The sequence below is a fragment of the Lepidothrix coronata genome, unplaced genomic scaffold (genome assembly GCF_001604755.1).
Source record: "Lepidothrix coronata isolate B3197 unplaced genomic scaffold, Lepidothrix_coronata-1.0 Scaffold181, whole genome shotgun sequence".
Lineage (NCBI taxonomy): Eukaryota > Metazoa > Chordata > Aves > Passeriformes > Pipridae > Lepidothrix > Lepidothrix coronata.
Genome location: NW_016690361.1, coordinates 361517 through 381960, shown reverse-complemented (window position 1 = coordinate 381960; position 20444 = coordinate 361517). Strand labels below are relative to the sequence as shown.

The following is a 20444-nucleotide window of genomic DNA, read 5'->3' as shown; positions in this document are numbered from 1 at the left end:
ACTGCTGTAGTGAGACAGTTGTCATCCTGCCAGAGCTCACCTAGAGGTGCATGAGCAGATGCAGCTGGTAGAAAATTCACCTGAAAAGTCAGTGTTTATTCTGCAATGGTACTGTCAATAAATAATGAATATGAAAACACCTATTCTATCTCTGCAAAACTGACCTAGAGTAAGTGTTGCAAGATTTCCTCTTGATGATCATACGGGTGCAGTTCAGTGGCTTTTTGTTTATTCTGTGGAAATCTTGTTGGGTCACTCAAGAGTGTATGATCTGTGAATCAATCCCCTCGGTCACTGACACCAGTGGAAGGAATAGGATGCTACTGCTGCACTGATTTTAAAGAATCCTGTATTTATGACCCATGCTTTTTTGATGGGCTAATATTTGCATGATTTTATAGCTGGGCTGAAATCCCCAGATCATTGCAATCAGCAGCAATTTTGATACAGGTGTATTATCATGATATTTTATACAGTTTGAGAATTGTACATTTAAAAGTCTTATGTCCCTGCTCTGTGTCGTGGACATCAGGGGTTCTGAATGGAGACACATGACAGAAAGCAAAGATTAATCAAATCTGGCTGTATTTTTTATTTTACAGATTCTAGTTTAAATACATTATAAAAAAACTTTTTTTTTGGGGGGAGGAAGCTTTCATTGAGTGCTTGTTTGATGTGTCAGAGAAAAAAATGAAAGCAAACATAAATGTACGAGTTCTGACATTAATAAGATTTTGTTCCTAGTCTGCTGGTTGTTTGATATTCAGGTTTGGCAATCTATGGAACTTTAATCTCCTTTTGTTTAGTCAGTTTTTAAAATTTTCCCTCGTTTGTTTGCAGTTATTCTTGACTGCCTGCAGCATACTGTTTGCAGTGTTCTTTATGGTTAAGGCTTTGCAATTTTTTTGACAGTGACTGCTTCTATAGCAGTTATTACCTGTGATGTTTTCAAATATCTTTCTCTTAGAAGCTTTGAGGATGTTTGAGGTATAGGTTATACTCAGTGCTTTTTCATAATAGCTGACTTGTATATGCAAATCAATGATAGCATCTATATACAAACGAACTTTTCTAAACCTGTCATATTGAGTTGCCCTCTTTAGAGCTGCTGCTTGGAGCTTGAGCTCCTGCTTGAGCTTGGGGGCAGGAGTTGTTAAGTTTGGAACAAGGAAATAATGAAATACCAATTCTAATTTGTGGAGGAGAGGGACAGGTGAGAGGGTCTCCTCCTGGAGAACATGGCTGGGGGTCACTTCCTCCTCCCTCCAGGTTTGACTGGATGGATGTTTCCACACTGAAAAGTGCTGAGGGGAGTCTTGAATGCCAGAGCATGCCATGTTTCCAGAACAGAAGAGGGGATTCATGCCTTAAAAGGTGACTGCTGTTCTGGTGCATACACTCAGCAGCCCACTGCTAGGTAAGCCAGTCATTGGGCTGGGGGTTGTTTGTTTCCACCTTTCTAAGAGAACAGGTCTGCAGCAGCCAGGCTCCCTGCAAGAAAAAGCTGGAGATGATAAAGTAGAAAGACTGCTAAAAGGTAAGAATAACTGTCTTCTTCCCCATGAGGATGGGAAATGACCACTACCATAATGCAAGCAAAGGCAGGGACCTTTCTCCAGTTATTTTTTTATCTGGTGCTCCTTGTCTTTGGTCTGTGTTGAACCAGCAGTGTTGAGGCACCTTCCCTCAGCTAAAGGATGACTGTTCCTCTTGCAAGATCAAGAGTTGCATTATCAGTAGATTATTACCTTTGTTTTTACCATCCGTTTTGACAGTCAGATTGTTCGTGATTGGATTTCTGCAACATAGTCTATATTTGAAATTACATTCCTGTGCTAAGAGGAGAGAATTATAGCAGAGGCTCTTCTAATTGGGAACATGTCAAAGCTGCATGGTCAGGAAAGGCCCCTGGGTGACCTTTACCAGCAACTGATATTGTTTCACTTGACTGCAAGTCACTGTAAGGCTAATGGGGAACTCTGTTTCCATCTCAGCATATCAAAAGGTGAAAAAAACACCTCATGCTGACAAGCATGTACAGATGCCACATTCACATATGTGTGGGGTTACTACTGCTGCCTGTGAGACGAGAGACGTAAAAAATTGGCATTTTCAGCTTCCATATTTCTTCACTCCGTCCCTTGCAGACTAGGGACAAGATCTTACTTTTTGAGAGGAATTTAATGAATTTGATTTTGTTTTAAACAGCAGAAAAGTTAAATAAATGAAGATTTTTCCTTTTAGCTGAAATTAGTTCTGTGTGACATCCACACACTTTCCTTTGAGCGTATGGAGTTTTATAAAGTAAACCTGACCAAAATTTCATTTTGACATGCAGACCTGAAACCTCTCCTTTCCAAAAAGGTCAGTGTGCAACATTTCACCTTTATGAAATTGCTTTTTTTCCCTCAGGGTTTTCTGTTGCTTTTGTCAATATTATGAACCATATATTTCTTAAAAATCCTTCCCTGTGTTTGTCCTCCATCTAAAAAAGTCATATGACCTTTCAGTTTTAAGAAGGAGTGCAGATCTGCTCCACACAGAGCAGAGCTGCTCAGCCATGAAATAAGAACTATAGATATGAAGCTGAGTCTCTCATGGAAGCTGTGCACAGCTGATATTTCCAGAAACAGAACAGTAACAGAATTATATACATACTGGGGCTGGCAAAGAAAGAAGCCACCACATTTGTATGACTTCTTTCACATACAGGAATGACTGTTTGCTAAAGGACTTTCTCAATTAAACATAGACATAAATCATTGTAGTACTTTTGAGTAACAGCAATCCAGCAGAATTTCTTGGCTCTTTTGATCTCTTATTTTATATTGTCTTTGCAAGAGTAGTTGTCTTTCCTTGCTGTGGAAGGCTCACTGAAGTCCCACAGTCCCTGCATTCATAATGAGAAGGCTACCTCCTACAATACTCCTATTTATCAGCTTGATCCGCTTTGTTGGATGCATTTTTAACTTGCTGTCAAGAAAGAATATAGTAAAGTTTTTGATAATAATTTTTCTGGGGGTATTTTAATCTCACATAGAGGATGCGTACAGCAGACAAAGTTCTACTAAAAGTGTATGGGAGAACTTAAGAGGGCCATGTCATGGACAGTAAGGTAGTATTTGTTACTTAAAGCCAATACTTGGCTTCTCATAGCACAGAAAGGTGACACTGAAAGTGTAAGTAGCCCAGTCATTAACAGAAGTTAATAACCTCTGTTGACAACAGTGTAAACATGTTCAGTAATTGGTCACATATCCAATAACCTTTCTGAAAATGTACTTAACTTCACAGCTTTAAAACAAATCTCCTCCCTGTTAATGTGGCACAAGCCGTGTGATGTGCTAGATTAGCAAAGTGGAAGTCCCACGGGCAACTGATGGTTTAGCAGACACAGTTAAGCCCTAAGAGCTGAAACCATTTCAAGTTCATGGACTTAATAGAACTAAAGGGGCTGAACTTAGACACTGTTCTGCCAATAATAACATTGTAAAGGATCCATATAGAGGTAGGAATGACAGCAACTAAAGTCTCTGGGGCTGATAAGGTTTTGTATTGTGGAAACAGTTTGTCATGGGTCATATGAGCCGTTTCCCTTACTTTCATAGCCAAGTATTAGTAATGAGATAAGTAATGAGCTTATCTCGGGGGAGGGGAGGGGGAGGAAACCCGAATGAGGACTGTAAGTGTTCTGACCACTGAAGTGCTGTGGATCCACCAGGGCTGGGACAGCATGAGCTCAAAGTCCAGGGCAGGTACACAAAGCTGGAGGGACTCTTTTTGACTCCAAGGGAATAATGACCTCTGCTCTGCACTGTGCACTCTAACTCTCATCAGTCTTCGGGGCAGACACACACACATCTATTTCCAACACCATGAGGAGGTCTGGGGGGGATGCCAGCAGAGCTTGGCTGTAGTTGGCAGGTAGCTAACCTAGAAATGCACTGCTGAAGAGGAGATTCTTCTCCTCCCCATTCCAGCCCTCACCCTGCACCATCACTGCCCATGCAAGCCACTGGCAAGCTGACTGAGGGAGATAACAAAGAAAGCATTACCAAAACACTGTCACATTGTTGGATTCTGTGGTTCCTGAGCTCTCTAAAGGAGGCTGTCATGGTCTCACAGGAAGTGCCACTTGCTGCACATGAGCTGGGGCACACAGCCCAACCAGAGATGGGCTGTGGGGGTGGGACTTCCCTCTCAGCAGCAATAAATGGTTATTCAACAGGCTCAGTTATACCATCAAACTGTACAGTTGCCCCTTACTGGTCAATAGTTCTCCCTTGTAAGTTATCTCTGATTTTCTCAATGGTATCTATTTGCCTTCTCTTTATTGAATGTACAAAATATCCATGTTCTCAGGATTGACTGGGAATCACTTCTCAGGGTTAAACCTGTCTTAGCGGTGAGTTTAACACTGTTTGTTCCTTTTCTCATTAATAAAAAACTCAAGACTTCTGTGCCATAAATATGTGAGCTAGATTCAAGGCTTTATTTTGCCTACTGGTATGTCGAAAAATACATAACTGCAAAATGTAGGAAGCAAATGTGATTCCTGGATATAGCCTATGGTGTTTTTAAAAAGTACTAAGATGAAGCTACTAACAAGTATTTCAAACCAGATTTTGTCAGTGTCACTAGGAAAACACCCACATGCACTCAAAGTACAACAAACATATACACCAAAATGTGAAAGCACAAGATCAGCCCTTGAAGAACCTGCAGGGAGGATCAGTGTACAACATAATACATGGCATTGAACCCGTAGAACACATAAAATGAAATGAGGGATGGCTGGCTTTCCTGTTAGGATGACTTAACATGGTGAATCAATGATGGATTCTTGTTTCCAAAGGGAGGGGAAAGACGTGTGACCAATCTTACCATTCTTGTCTGCTCTTCTTAATATCTAAACAAAGAGAGAAAGAATAAAGTCACTTTTTCTGGGTTTTTTTTATGCATTAATAACAAACAATGCTGTATTTAGTGTAGATTTTACGGTTTAAGATTTACATGACATTTTCACAAGGCTGCATACAATTGCAAAGTTCTTAGTGTGTCTCCATACTTCCCCCAGAGTATTGCTTTATTTAACTCCTCCTGTGTTGTGTGCACTACATACCAAGGACCACAACAAGAACCACTTTTATTTCTAGTTTGTTTATGGATTATAAGGATGATGTTTAGGCACACAACCTGATACCGTATGGCTACAATGATACTGCATTCAGCGTTGAGAGAGGTAGTTTAAAGAAGCAGAGCAAGTATGATAGCTGGGAGGATGCACTGAGCATCTGAGATGGTGAGGAAGGCTAATGGTTTGTGAGGGTGGAGGAAGCAAAGGGGTAAGTCAGGAGGGGAGCCTGGTGGCATGAAGGGATCAGACTGGGTGGTGGAGACAGCAGCATCAGATGTATGGGAGCAAATCTGAGGACTCTGATAGAAAGTAGAACCCCAATATAGAAGAGAGGGGAGAGGGAAAGCATAGGGGTTTATAAGCTATGAAGCCAAGGACAGCATGAGGGTGCTTACTGTAGATCCCTCCCTTCAACATGTCTGCCACAAAATTGTATGTGACCCCATCTTGCCCTCTCAGTGGTCTGCCTTTTCTTCCCACTGTAAATGACACCTGAGGAAGAAGCTATTTAAATATTTATGTGAAATTCTCATGTAGAATCTGTATGTTATGTAACTCCTCATGTAGAATCTGAGAAGATGATCCTGGGGAATTAATCCACAAAGAGAGGTGGCAGAGCCTTCCAGGCTCAGCCCTGCCATCAGCAGGGACACAGCACCAACCCATCTGGGACTGTGTGCAGGGCCCTGTCTTACTGCTGGTGACATGTTTGCATTGCAACTGTCCCTGCTGGAGTCCCACCACAGGCACAACCACATCAGTGCACACTTTGGAGAAAGACTCAGGGAGGAGGAGTGGAACCGACAGAGGGAGTCTCCTCCAGCTTCTTTTCTCCCTGCTCTTCAGATGAGGTGGTTTTGCTGTGGTGTGGTCACTACATGACACTTCAGATATGAGCAACTGCCATCTACTGTCACCCTGCTACATTTCCAAACGTAATCCCCATCAGTACTTCAGCCTGAACCACAAAAGGGAGTCGTCTGGGCAATGCTGTAACAAGTGTAGGCAAGGGAAGAAAGCAAATCTTCCAAATATAGTTTCTATTGCTGCTATGAATATCAGTAAAGTGTTTCAAAATGAGCACATACATTTTTGAGGGCTGACAGCAACGAAAAAGTTCTTTGGTTTGATAAGCCACTAGTAGCATTTAAACAGCTTCTCTAGCACAGGCCATAACTCTCTACTCCTGGAGGTGAAACCAAGGATCTAAGTACCAAGCTCTGTTGAAGCTTCTTTGTGATTGTGTTCGGTAGGCTGAGGTTGGTGGGGAATGAACAGAGTTGTGACCCACATCCAAGACTTCACAGGTCTCTAAACTGAACTTTGCTTTGGACCAAGTTTACAGCAAATTAAGTATGAAATTTACTTAGTAAGATGATATTTGTCCTCTCTATATATCCAAATAAATCATACCCACGGCTTGGACAGGGGCACCCTGTGCTGGGTCAGGAACTGGCTCGAGGGCCAGGCCCAGAGAGTGCTGGTGAATGGAGCTGCATCCAGTTGGCAACCGGTCACCAGTGGTGTTCCCTCTGGATCCCTTTCCCCACCCACAGCGTGGGGGAGCCCAGTTCTAGCTCCATCTCCATCTGAAGAACCATTCCGACGTCTTGAGGGGCAGGGAAAGGGAACTCCAGCCGTCAGGGTTTTTCAGGCCCCGAGCCTGGAGGGGAGAGGTGCCCTCCCCTCCCCCCAGCACCCGCGTGGTCCCATGGCAGGCACAGAGACAGCACACCGGCGTGGAGAGGAGGCAAGAGAGAGTTTATTGTTGGGGATGTTACATTTATAGGGTTTAGGAGGATTCACAGAGTAACCAATTAGAAGTCTCAAGGGGCTTACAGGAACACCCAATCACAGGATGGGGTTAACAAGGACCAATGGGGACACCTCAGGACACCTTTCCCAGGACATTCCTGCATGGGAGATAACCTGTCCTGGGGGGTGTTGGGAAGAAGAAACACGTGTTTGCAAAGAGACCACAAAAGGCCATTTTAAGACATGTTTAAACAAGTTTCTCATCAGATTTAGTGCTACAGTTCCCCAGGGGTCAGTGCTGGGTCCAGTCCTTTTTAACATCTTTATCGATGATTTAGATGAGGGGATTGAGTCCATCATCAGCAAATTTGCAGATGACACCAAATTGGGGGGAGTGTCGACCTGCCGGAAGGCAGGAGGGCTCTGCAGAGGGATCTGGATAGACTGGAGAGATGGGCTGACTCCAATGGAATGAAGTTCAACAAGGCCAAGTGCCGGGTCCTGTACTTTGGCCACAACAACCCCCTGCAGCGCTACAGGCTGGGGACAGAGTGGCTGGAGAGCAGCCAGGCGGAAAGGGACTTGGGGGTCCTGATCGAGAGGAGGCTGAACATGAGCCAGCAGTGTGCCCAGGTGGCCAAGAAGGCCAATGGCATCCTGGTCTGCATCAGGAACAGTGTGGCCAGCAGGAGCAGGGAAGTGATCCTTCCCCTGTACTCTGCATTGGTGAGGCCACACCTTGAGTATTGTGTTCAGCTCTGGGCCCCTCAGTTCAGGAAGAATATTGAGGTGCTGGAGCGGGTCCAGAGAAGAGCAACGAGGCTGGTGAAGGGACTGGAGTACAAGTCCTATGAGGAGAGGCTGAGGGAGCTGGGGTTGTTTAGTCTGGAGAAGAGAAGGCTTAGAGGCGACCTCATCACTCTCTTCAACTACCTGAAGGGAGGTTATAGCCAGGCGGGGGTTGGTCTCTTCTCCCAGGCAATCAACAATAGGACAAGGGGACATGGGCTCAAGCTCTGCCAGGGGAGGTTTAGGTTAGATGTTAGGAAGAAATTCTTTACAGAGAGGGTTATCAGGCATTGGAACGGCCTACCCAGAGAGGTGGTGGATTCACCATCCCTGGAGGTTTTTAAAAAGAGATTGGACGTGGTCCTTAGTGTCATGATATAGTAATTGGAGTTGGATCAGGAGTTGGACTTGATGATCTTGGAGGTCTTTTCCAACCCAATCTATTCTATGATTCTATGATTCTATGATACGCTCAATTTTCAGTATGAGGATTGGGCTCTTCAAAGGTTTTAAGTTTTTAATCTTATACTGGAAATTTTATCCCAATGAGAAATAAAGACTAAATGCAGAGCAAAGGAAGGATCACTTAAAGCATCATTAGAACAAAATAAAACCTCTTTCTACAGTTCTTAACAGGTAAAATACAGATTTCTGGCAGGTTAAGCTGGATTTTTGCTGGTGCCTGGGCAGAGCTGCCAGATATGGGCATGGGCACAAGCATGTCTGATGTGGAGGAGCACACCATGCTTCAGCAAGGGGATAAATACCTGCAGCATGGACCCGAGCAACATGAAGAGATGACCAGCGATACGTGCCACGGGTAGCAAGGGCCCGTGCAGAGCCACGAGGACATTACACCCACAGCAGGGAATCCAACCCAAGACCTCTCCATGACCAAGAGCACTGGCTCATGGATGTACAGGACTGGGGCAGATGTAGCCGTGAAGTTTCAGTCAAATAGAAGTGCTCCGTAAATATGGGTCAAGGGTGGCAAAAGCTTCTGCACAAGCAATTTTTAAAAACTGATTTTAAATAAATGATTTTTATGTCTTTATTAATTTTATAATTGTTATTTAACATTTGCATTAAGTTTAATTAACTTAAAAAAAACAAACAAACAAAACCTTAAGGAAATATTAAAATCCTTTGGGCACTTCAGAGGGACTTTGACACAAGACTGGGGAGGAGGTTGCACTAGAAATCCTGTCTTGCTCTCATTAGGTCTCTCTCTGGAGAGAGACTATTTACAAGAGCATGTAGTGATAGGACAAGGGGAAATAGCTTCAAGCTGAAAAAGAGTAGATTTAGGTTAGATATTAGTAAAAATTCTTTACTGTGAGGATGCTAAGGCACTGGAACAGGTTGCCCAGAGAGGTGGTGGCTGCCCCATCCCTGGAAGTGTTCAAAGCCAGGCTGGATGGGACTCTGAACAATCAAGTCTAGTGGAAGGTGTCCCTGTCCATGGCAGGGGGGTTGGAACTGGATGATCTTTAAGGTCCTTTTCAACCCAAGCCATTCTGTGATTATATGCCCCAATGGCACCAGGACCTCAGTGCCTGTCCTTTCTCTGCAGTCTTACAGCCAGTCTCTTGCTGCCTGGTCTAATTTAAAGGTGTTTGTACAAATGGGGCTACTTCACTGAGGGGTAATCACATAGCTACACTCCACCCCAAATATCTAAAATATCTATTACATGAGTGTAGTCTTACAGGAGGAAAGACCTCTAGGGTCCAGTCCCTGATTTGAATCAGGCAAGAGACTTGATTTGAATTTAAAATTTTCCTCCAGATGTAAGAGCAGAATCACAGCAGCAGCCCCCCCTCCCTTCTCTTCACAGTTCTGTGAAAGGCATCTGCTTTCCTATAAATATGAACCTGACATTGGTTTAAGAAACTGCTGAAAATTAAACAACTTTAATTTTTTTTTTTACTTCGGTAAAATCATAAGTTTTCAGTTTATCAGGTATTCTGACCATATGCAGTTTCCTAATCCAATGTGCTGAGTTAAACTGGGGAGTTGGTTTCATTCAATGTATTTTAACTCTTTCCTGGCAACTTAGATTTCTGTCTTTGTGATGTATGACTGTAATTCTCCTGTTCCTCTTACAAATGGTATCTCTAAGACAAAAAAGCTGCATTTTCATTATATACTTGAACTGGAATAATAGAAGTCAACAAAGAGTCTAATTTAAATGATTTCTCATGGAGGTTAGAGATAGGAGATGAGCAGATGAGGGCTGCTTGAAACAATTTGGGGAAAAGGTCAGGGAAGTTATTGTCAGCACATTAGAGAAAACATCTAGATATAGGGCCCTTTAATACAGAGCATGTAATTTTGAGCTGATATTGTGGAGTAACCCCAATACAGGAGCTGGTCTGAGGTAGATCAGAGTAGGCAGTAGAGTTGGTCTGAAGATTTGTAGGTCTCATTAAGGTCAGGGAGTACCTTGGAGATCTTTGGGTGAGAGTTTGCCATTTATCAGGACTTTCCCCAAAGAAAGGTTCTGTGCTGGGCAAGTTTAGACAAAAAACATAACAGCTGCACCTTGTGATATGCTGAGCTCTTGGTGATGGTCTAAGGGTGGCCAGATGAACAGCAGGGCACCTCACTGAGCTCACCCTCAAAGGGCTCAAGGGCTCAGGGTTCTCTGTACATTGACTCTGGGCACCTCAAATCCATCAGGGTCTAATGGATGGGAGGTAGTCTGCAAGTGTGGGAAAAAAACCTTTTCAGGGTGAGAAACTCTGTAGTGAGACGCCCCTTCCAAATTAAAATAATAAAATTCCAAGCAACATATTTTGAAAGGTGACTGTTTTCACCCAGAACCTCTCGTAAACACGCACAACCACTAACCTGCTCGTCTTGTGCATACAACCATCAGAAGAGAAAGGGGAAAGGAAAAGGAAGAGGGGAAAAGGAAGGGGAGAGGGAAGCAGAAGGACCAACAGTCTCACTGGTTTTCACCTCTTTCCACAGCTCCAGAAAAAAAAAAAGAAAAAAAAAAGAAAAAAGAAAAAAAAGAAAAAAGAAAAAAAAAAGAAAATAAAAAGAAAGAAATTGGGGGGGACGGTGGGAAAAAGAGGTGGGCAGGAAAAAAAAAGACAAGAAAAAAAGGCAAACCAGAACAAACCATATGCCCCCCACCCCAAACGCTAGCAGCTGTCCTGTGCGGAAGTAGAGGTTCATGCCAGGAGTGCCGCGTACTCACATCGCGGAAGATGCGCAGCCCCGCTCCCCGCTCCGCCGCCATCCGCCCGCCGCAGCCGGCACCGCCCGCAGCGCCCGCGGGGCCGGGATGGGGGGTGGGCGGACCGGCCCCGGGGATGGGGCTCCTCCGGGGGCAGAGCCGCACGCCGGCCCCGCCTGCCCGTGGGAAACCTCCCCAGCAGGGGCAGGAGAAGAGGCGGCCGTCGGTGCTGTTTACCCGCGCGGGAAGGGTTTGTGCCATCCCGCCGCGCACACACCCTGTTGCATCTTTAAAGCGTGTTCGTGGGGAGTCTTGCTTTGTCTCCATGAAAGAAACTTGGCTCTTGCAGTTTGTCTTTGTCAGGCCACATCCTCAGTTTTCATCATCATTTTGGTTGCTTTCCCCATCAGTACAGTCACTTTTGGGGAGGTTTTTCTCGAGCCACAAGACCCCAGATTGAGGTCTCGGCGGTGCGGAGGGGTGGTGGGGAGTGACCGTGCTTTCACATTGTGCTTGCCGTGCGGAGACCGCGATTAGCTGCGCTCTGTAAAAGCGCTGGGGCTTGATGATAAGGTTCTTGCACGTAATACACCTCTCAAAGCGGCCTGGCCAAAAATCAGGGGCTGCGGGGACATTGGAGCGCCGGTGTTCGTGGAGAGGAGAAAGCGGGGAGCTGTGAGATGGGGCAGGAGCGGGCTCTGCGAGGTGAGGGCAGGTGAGGAGGAGGGTGCTGGAGTAGGGGGAAGGAGAGCAGTCCTGAGGGACATTCCCCACGTATATTTTCAGACCCGTGCCAGGCGGTTATTTCATGGGCATAGTGTAACGGGGGCTTTGACTTTGTTCTTCCACCACACACCACCAGCAGATGGCATCGCAAGTATAGATCAACAATAAAATAACATATATTAGATACTATGTTTTATATATTACCTATATGATATTATGCTTCACAACGAATGTTAGAGTGAAGTTTTACTTTAAAACACCTTCATGTTGAAAGCCCTGGCGTGACTTGCTGAGTGTGGGTGTTTCTGCTTCTTCCACCTCCGTTTCCACATTTCAGAGGAAAATCTGAGAGGGGAGAGAGAACTGTCCAAATGGAGAGACACGGCATTTTACAAGGTGAGCAATTTTTATATCACTTCCTAAAGATGGCTTGAAAAAGAGGTGGAAAGATCATCTTGACCTATTTTTGCTTTTTAATAATAGTGAAAGGCTTTTATTTAATCCGACTTTTATAATGGAAGTATGGGAATGTATTTCTTTCCAGAGAGATAAAAGAAGAAAAAAGTCCAAAGGTTGTACCAAGAGCCAGGAGGGTGAGTGGAGATAAGAAAAATCTTCTTTAGACTATAGAGGGGTTTGTTTTTCTCAACTCTTACAACAACCTGTTGTTGTAAGTAAGTACTGTTTCAGTAATCATTCTTAGAGACTTTAATTTCCAGGTTTGTTTTCCAATGAACAAACAAATCTTTGAGTAGAGTATATGTGTAACTTACTGATGATACTTTTTATACCATTTCAAAATTACCTGAAGTAATATCTCAATTTTAACAACACAAGCAGGATGAGTGCTCTGAATTTTACCAGCTTCCCTGTTCATTCAATGATTTTCCTCTGTCTAATCAAGAAGCTGTGAGGGAGAGGAGAGAGGAATGTATCCATATGGTGTCCTGTGATGTGGGAGTACAGGTACTGCCTTAATGGGAGAATGATGGCTTTGTGAAATGCCCAGGTGAGGTTAGCAGAGGTCAGCACTGCACGCTCACCTCTGCAGCCACAGATTTGTGCTGCTCATCATCTATTACAAGAAATAAAAGTTGTTTCATGTGTGTCCGAGGATAAAACCTAAAAGGGGCTGTTCTCTTTCTTTCTGTGTGTCAAATCATTAAACTTTTATTCAGAAACCAGCTTACTGGACCAGCATCTTCACTCATGTGAGATGAAGTGGTCAGCCAGTATTTAATGATTTTGCCCTTTTATCTGGGAAACACAAACAAATGAAAGCTGGCAGCAAGAGCGACCTTCCATTTACTGTGCAGTGGGCTGTGCAACAAGGAACATCGATGCTGAGATAGATAGACAGCAAAGTTTCCTTTTTTCCAAGGAAGTGCAGGCTGTCCAAGCGTCTAATCAAGTCACTAAATCACTCCATGACGGTTAACTGTGTGTGTGACCTCTAAATGACAGGAAAAACACTATGTAATGTTTATGTCAAAATATAATCTTTTCAGCAGAGCAGTACTATTTGCCCTTGGCTAAAGGAATGGGTCTGCTTCATGGTCCTTTTCTTTATTGCAGGAGCTGACTGATACCTATCTAAAGAGCTGAGTTAGCATAATACAATCCCTCCCTTCAGCACTCAAAACATGTTGTTTTGTCATGGTTTCACCACCTGGTCTGGTACTCTGCAGGCCAACCCCAAACCAGCCTCTGGTTTGAGTACTCAAATGCTGTCCCTGTAGTAGCTCCCTCATAAATTTCTTGGTCATAAAATAGAGAAATTTCAGAGTTAGTATGTGTGTGGCCATGACTTGTAATGTGAGCAGTAACAGAGGAATCTGGAGGCTACATTTCTCTTTCATCACTTTGTGTCTTACACATGGACAAATCTGATCCAAGTGAGAACCAGTGTCTTTACAACTCCAGGTTTCTACGACTAGGACTGTGAGAATGAAAAAGTGAGTCCTCCTCCATATGGTATATGTGCCATTGATAGCAAGAGTAGATGTACTAAACCCCAAAAGGAGTGGTTGCATGCCTGGAAAACCATTAGGTCAGCCACCTATAACAGGGAGTATGTGGCTACATTTAGTTCATCAATGAAAATTACTTCAAAGTCCCCATCTCTAGGAGCTCATTTTACCCTCATCTTGGTCCCTCCTGGAGGGAGTCTGAGTCTGCTCCCATGCCCTTCCTGCCCTTCTACTTTCCCACTGGTCCCATACCCACTCTGTGATGGAAAGGAAAGCCAGACACAGGTTGGACTGCCAAGGGCAGTTCAACAGCAAGCCAGTGTAGACAACTGGGATGTACATCAGCAGCTGAACCTGAATGCAGTCTGCATATATGGGAGCTCTTTCCTAAATCACTAGTAAAATAAATGCAAGTAAAGCCATAATTTCACATGGGCAATTCAGGAAGATGCTGGTTTCTGTGCTGTTTAGAGTTCCAGCATGAGGAAACCACACACCTTGCACTGGAACATTATTTTTTTTCTTTTTGTTTATTTGCATCCTAATTATATTTTGTTGCCTTTGACAGACTCTTCCCAACCAGTGGGAAGGTCCAAGCCTGGGATCTTCTGGCATCTAAGGCAGGTTTTAGACCCTCAGCTATGAACTTCGGTTTCTCTTTACCAGTCCCCTTTCTGTCTGTATGTGACATATAATACCCCTGGGATAGAAAAGTATCATTATAAAGATAAACATAGCAAAGATGGAACAGTTCTGGGTCAGTAATACACAGCAGTGCACAAGAAGGGCCTAAGTAAACTATATGCACATCACTGTACACAGAATATCAATTGTTTCTTGTAAGAGGAACCCACGTTTTTTAACACACTCCTTCACATAGATACAGAAAATGTGGTAGATTTTAGGACAACATTTTAGGGCAGGTAAAATGCATAAGATGTGTGATGATAATTAATACACTGTGTGAACTCTCCTATGCACATTATGGTTATGACCAGCCCTCTGGGAGAGTTTTGGAATCAAGACTATAATAAAAATTGCTGTAATGGGGCATCCAGCAGAGACTCAGGCTCATGTTGAGAAAAAGCCTGTGGTGTGACTGGATTGCTAAGTCAGATATTTACTTAAAAGATCTAAGAGAAGGAATAAAAGAAAAGATCAAAATATGAGAGTCAGAAGCAAAACAACACAACAGCACAGTAAAAAAAATATGTACTTTTATTCTTTGTATTTGTAACATTCCCAGGGAGACTATCTGAGACCTGTGACATGGAGTAATGGGTTTGGACTTTGGTACAGCTTCAGTGCCTAAGCTTTCTTTAGGTACCTAAATATTTTTTCTGGTTGTAGGCTATCATCCTTCATGTGTAACTGGGGTTTAGTTACATGAATCCAGAAACAAGATCATGGATCTGAGAAGAGTATCTCAAACTCATTCCTACAGCTGGATTTGAGAAAATTTTAGTTTTTAAAAAGAAAAATTGTATTATTCCAATGGTTTTGTGAAATGAAGAATTTTCTATCTACCCTTCCCAGGCTGCTTAAAAGGTACACATCTCCCATGAAGTAGTACCTGATGTGATGATGCCAGCTCTTTTCTTTACTTTCCATTTTGAAAACTTCTGGCAGTTGTTGAAATTCTGCTGTCAGAAATGACCACCTGGCTTATTCCACTTCAATAATTTCAACACTTGCAGCCACGCTGACAAATCAGAATCTGCTGGCAAACCCCTCTCTCCGAGTTGGGCAATGCTCACAGCCTAGTGGAACAGGAAAGGAAGGGGTCTTCAAGATCTTTTTGACTGAGTTTTGATCATACTGCTACAGCTGTAGAGGAGACTCTCTTTTGTTTTTTAGAAGATTTTGGAGGGGGACTGAATTCTTGGAGAAAAAGCAGATATGGCACCATCTTATTTTAAAAAGATCTCTGGCAAGTCTATATTGCCAGAGCATTCAGTGGCAAGCACTCTCTTTGCTCCCTGGCTGTTACCATGTTCGATATTAGGTTAAAGGGCACAATGCAACAAAATGTAAAAAAGGGAGGGAAATGTGATTTATATGTTATTGATTGTAACAATAATTAATAAAATTCATAATTAAATAATCAGTATCACTAATAGTTTTCTACTGGACATAAAGAGTCAGTTCTGCCAACTGACAGAACCAAAAGCCTTAATCCAAACAGAATGCAGCTTTGGAGAAATTTCTATCCAAATGCAATGCTGTACTAGACATTGAAGTAATTTCCAGTAATAAATGTCAAAGTTTGGCCCTTCTGAATATTGTGTTTCTTTGGAGAAATTCTACCGAAAATATTCCCAGACAATTTCTGCTTACAGATAAGATCTAAGATTGAGAATAGTAGTAAGTGATTTGGACTAGTGTTTCCCACTTATGCTGCCATTATTCCAGAGCCAGACATGTGAAGGCTGCTTTGATGCCCCAGTGTTAGCGCAAACCAAAGACAACTAAGTTAAATTCCTGGCCATGTTCTGTAGGGTCCTAGACAAAGAATTTAGTAGCACTAGTGTGCCTAGGAGCCCCTGGATCCACAAATTATCTGCAAACTTGCTACAGGTGCACCCTGACCCATCATCCTGGTTATTAACAAAGATGTTATATAGTACTGACCCCAGTATTAGTCCCTGTGGTGCACCACTAGTGACTGGCCTCCAGCTGGCCTGGAGAGGCTGAGAGAGCTGTGACTGTTCAGCCTGGAGAAGAGGAGGTTCATCAGTGCATTTACCTATACAGGGGCAGGAAAACAAAATTCTGCGGATATGCATATGATTTCAGAATGTGGTCACTCACTGCAACACAATCAGGGAACTGTAAACAAGATTTTAGTTCTCTACAAAGGCCAAAACACACTAACTCAAACATCAGAGGATGCAATAAAACATCAGGGACATTCTATGTTGTTTCACAGTGAGAGATATTTTTAGCATTCAGGGACTGATTGTACACATCATTTTACAATTACTGGAAATTGCAAGATTGAGTTTTCTACATGGGACACATATTCTCTCTGAAATTTAAAGACTCTTTATTACACTCCATTTAAAAAATGAGCAGACAGTTTATTAATTTTCTTGATCTGTTTCTGTGCTGCATTACATTAATATCATGGCTGGGCTTCGCGAACGAAGATTTAGGAAGGCTCTATCCACGTTTGTTGCAAGCACACTGGTGGCTTATGAGGCCAATACGAGATAGACATATCCGATTGCAAAAGGTATATTAATATAAGAAAAGAATGATTGTATTCTTTGGTGTCAGTCTGTTGAGCTCTGGAGAACCCCCTGAAGCAATGCTGCTTTTTGTGATAGAGGATCTAACAGTATGTGATAAGAAGTTGATTTCTTTAATTTCAGTTAGAATGATAACTGTGGGAATCAATCACCATTTCTTCTCTCCTTTTTTTTTTCCTTTTCCTTTTCCTCTTCCTCTTCCCTTTTTATTTTTTTTTAACCTCCTTTACCTCCTTTTCAGTTTTCTTTCATTTTCCTTTTCCCATTTCCTTTTCCTTTTTCTATTCTATTTCTTCTTTTTTTCTGCAGAGCTCTAAGTGTGGATTCCTGCCCTGGAAAGATTTTAATCTAAAGAATGAGCACCCTTCACCCATTAGTGAATGTCAGTGACTAAAATTCTTACTTTACTAGAACATGCTGTATAAATATTACACCAGGCATAGCAAGAACAGTCACAGATATTTCCCAGTTACTATAAGGAAGGCTGTCAACCCAAATAAATAATTGCTAATTAAAGTTTCAGATCTCATTTTAAAAATTGCAGGCTTTTGTGTATTTCCTCACAGCATAGATGAGAGAACAGTTTGCCTAGATGAAATGTAGCAAATCTGGAAAGGTCAGTTTTTCATTCAAATGCTAGTCAGGAATTCTGATTTACTAAAAGAAGAACTGAATAATGAAGTCATTATTTTCCTCCTCTGTGGATAGAGATTAGATGACTAGATATAGATATTTCTGATGGACATGTATCAGTATTTAGATGACTTTATGTTCAGATTTTGATTATTCTGCCATGATACCTCCTCAAATCCCTAATATTTGTAAAAATTACTGTCAAACATGACAGCACATAAATACATAGAAAGATAACATTTTTTTTGAAGACATTCCTAGAAATCTTAGTTGTGGAATATCACTCTGTTTTGCTGGATGCTTAACAGCTGGAAGACAAATGGCTAAACTCACTGGTGAACTATAAAAATCACATAATTTTTGTTTAAAAATCCACAACAGATATAATGAAATTCCTCCTCTCTGCATAGTTCTCAATCTATGTCTGCTCCCCTTTACCAGATATCATCTCAGTAGTTATGTGATAATAAAAGCAAATATTCTGGAGACAATAAACCTATACTATCTAGTTCTAGTTCCTTGTGATACACTGCCAGAGCAATGACTGGGTTAAATTTCCAAAATATTTTCTGGGTCTTTCAGAGCAGTGAATCTGATTCCCATAAATCCATATTATTAACTTACTGTATCACGGAGTGCAATTACTGCCTTGTGGTTGTATTGTAAAAAGGCTGTTTCCAAAAGGTCATGGGTATCTAACATCTAATTAGAGATTGTTCTCAAACTTTTTTGAAATTCAAAAATTGAAGTACTGTAGTGGCAAATGGAGTTATCTGTAAGATAGACAAAGTTTGTTGGTATTAAAGAATTTTCCAGCTTAAAAAAATAAATCACTAAAAAGCTATTTGATAATCTTTGGAACATTTGACTGAAAGGAATCCAAAGTTACAGGGCTCTTTTAGATCTCAGACAAAACCGGTTACCTTGTTACGAAATAATTTTTGCTTTGAAATGTCATTTTATTGTAAATATAGAAGCAGTTGTTTATTGAAGATAGAAGATTTCAGCATTTATAGGCTCAGAGAACATTGCCCTTAAAGTAGAAATAAGAGCTTTTTCACCAGAATAGGATATTTTTGTCTCGCTAATTGATATTAAATACTATGTTAATTTTTGTTTTTAATCTGTTCATGTCAGGCTGCCTTATGCAGTTCTATATACCTACTACAGCTGTGCCATCTTGTGGTCTGCACAAAACTTGTACATTTTTAGCTTGGAAATAATTGACAAGTGCAACAAATCATCATCAGCCACAGACAAGGTGGAATGAATCAAATGGCACCCCCCTTTGCAGTGGTCTAACTTCTCACAGACAGACCAAACCAAACCAAACCAAAGTTTCAGGTCTGCAGGCTCCTGGCTTGGCAGGCATGGAGAACAAGGGATGGCATTGTGGTAATGCTCAGAGGTCTTTTCACCTTCAAATTGCATACATTTCCTACCTAGAATCACAATAATTCATAGCAAAAGTGTATGTAAGATTTTCTATAAGGGCCTCCATTTTTTATAACCAACCTCTACTATAGCAGTTCAGCTTCAGCTGTGGATCTGAATGTTGGCTGAAGATCCCTGTTGGGCTTGTTGCTCTTCTTCTTGTAGTTTTTTTACTCTTTGTTTTTAGAAGCAGCAACAGGTGGGTCTACGGAGTCCAGGGAGATTTCACTTAAAACTCCAGAGTCAAGCAGCTGCTTGTTCTGGTGTAGAACTGTTCTTTTAATCCCAGCATTAACAGCTTGTTAGAGACTGCTTAGAGAGCAGTCTCTCCTGTTGAAAGAAGGAGAGGTGGTTTTACTAACTGCCATGCAATTGAGTATCTCTTGGGCTTCTGTATGTGCAACTGCAAATTAGAAATGCCTTATGGCTTCTTTTGGTTTCTTTTTCCTGCTGCAGGATGGCAGCGTTCAACATGGGCCTTCGATATGCTGAGTAGCTGCTGTCCTAAAATTACATACACTTCTACTTGCCTTTACTGGGAGACAACCCTGCTTCCTGGTAGTCATTTTCCCTTCTGTGTTCCAGCCTAAATATATTCATGGTCAGTTTATTTTCATGTCTTTCTGTGTCAGCTAAAAGTCCTTTTTCTTCCCTGAGATTTGGTCTTGATATTTTTACAGAGAATAATAACCTTGATTCTGCTAGGCTAGTTAAGTTAAACACTTAAATGTTTCTATTATTAGAAGAAGCTGCCAGTTCCCTCAACATATCTGCTTCTGTGCATTGTTTCATGTTTGCTTCTCTTTTTCAAAGCAAGGGACGGGTGTTTTATCCCACCTTCCAGAAAGATGTCACAAGGAAAATGTCATTACATGTCCCCTCCTCTTTGCTAGAATTAGCTCAGAATCGCAGAATCACATAATGGGTAATATTGGAAGGGACCACAGTGGTCCCTTTACAATCTGCTCCAACCTCCCTGCTCAAGCATGTCATCCTAGAGCGATTGGCACAGGATTGTGTCCAGACAGTTCTTGAATATCTCCAGTGTGGGAGACTCCACAACCTCTCTGGACAATCTGTTACAGTGTTTGGTCACCCACACAGTAAAGTTCTTCTTCATATTAAAGTGGAACTTCCTGTGCATCAGTTTCTGCCCATTGCCTCTTGTCCTATTCCTTGGCCCCACTGAGAAGAGCCTGGCTCCATCCTCTTGACACCTTCCCTTCAGCTACTTACAGACACTGATGAGGTCCTCTCTCAGCTGTCTCTTCTTGAGATTGAACAGACTCAGCTCCCTCCTCTTTTCCTTGTAAGAGAGATGCTCCAGTCCCCCAGTCATCTTTGTAGCCCTCCACTGGGCCTGCTTCAGGAGCTCAGACAATACGTTCTAGATACCTTTGCTTCTTTAAAAATAAATCCCTGGTTCATGATCTCCCAAAATGATGCACTCCCAGTCTGTAACACAAATCTCGTTGCAGGTCCAAAGAGCAGGGTCTTACAACATCAGTTGGTTAGAGCATGGTGCTAATAACACCAAGATTGTGAGTTCAATCCCCATACTG

General features: G+C 42.3%; 1 protein-coding gene across 1 annotated transcript in view; it reads right to left on the bottom strand.

The window, feature by feature from the left end:
- NECAB1 (N-terminal EF-hand calcium binding protein 1) overlaps positions 1-11129 on the bottom strand; it is a 62381-nt gene extending 51252 nt beyond the window's left edge. The window contains exons 1-2 of the mRNA XM_017830578.1: positions 10890-11129; positions 4885-4909 (exon numbers count right to left, since the gene is read on the bottom strand). Of these exons, the coding sequence (XP_017686067.1) occupies positions 4885-4909; positions 10890-11129 (265 nt within the window). The remainder of the gene's footprint in view (positions 1-4884; positions 4910-10889) is intronic.
- Between the last annotated feature and the right edge of the window lie 9315 nt (positions 11130-20444).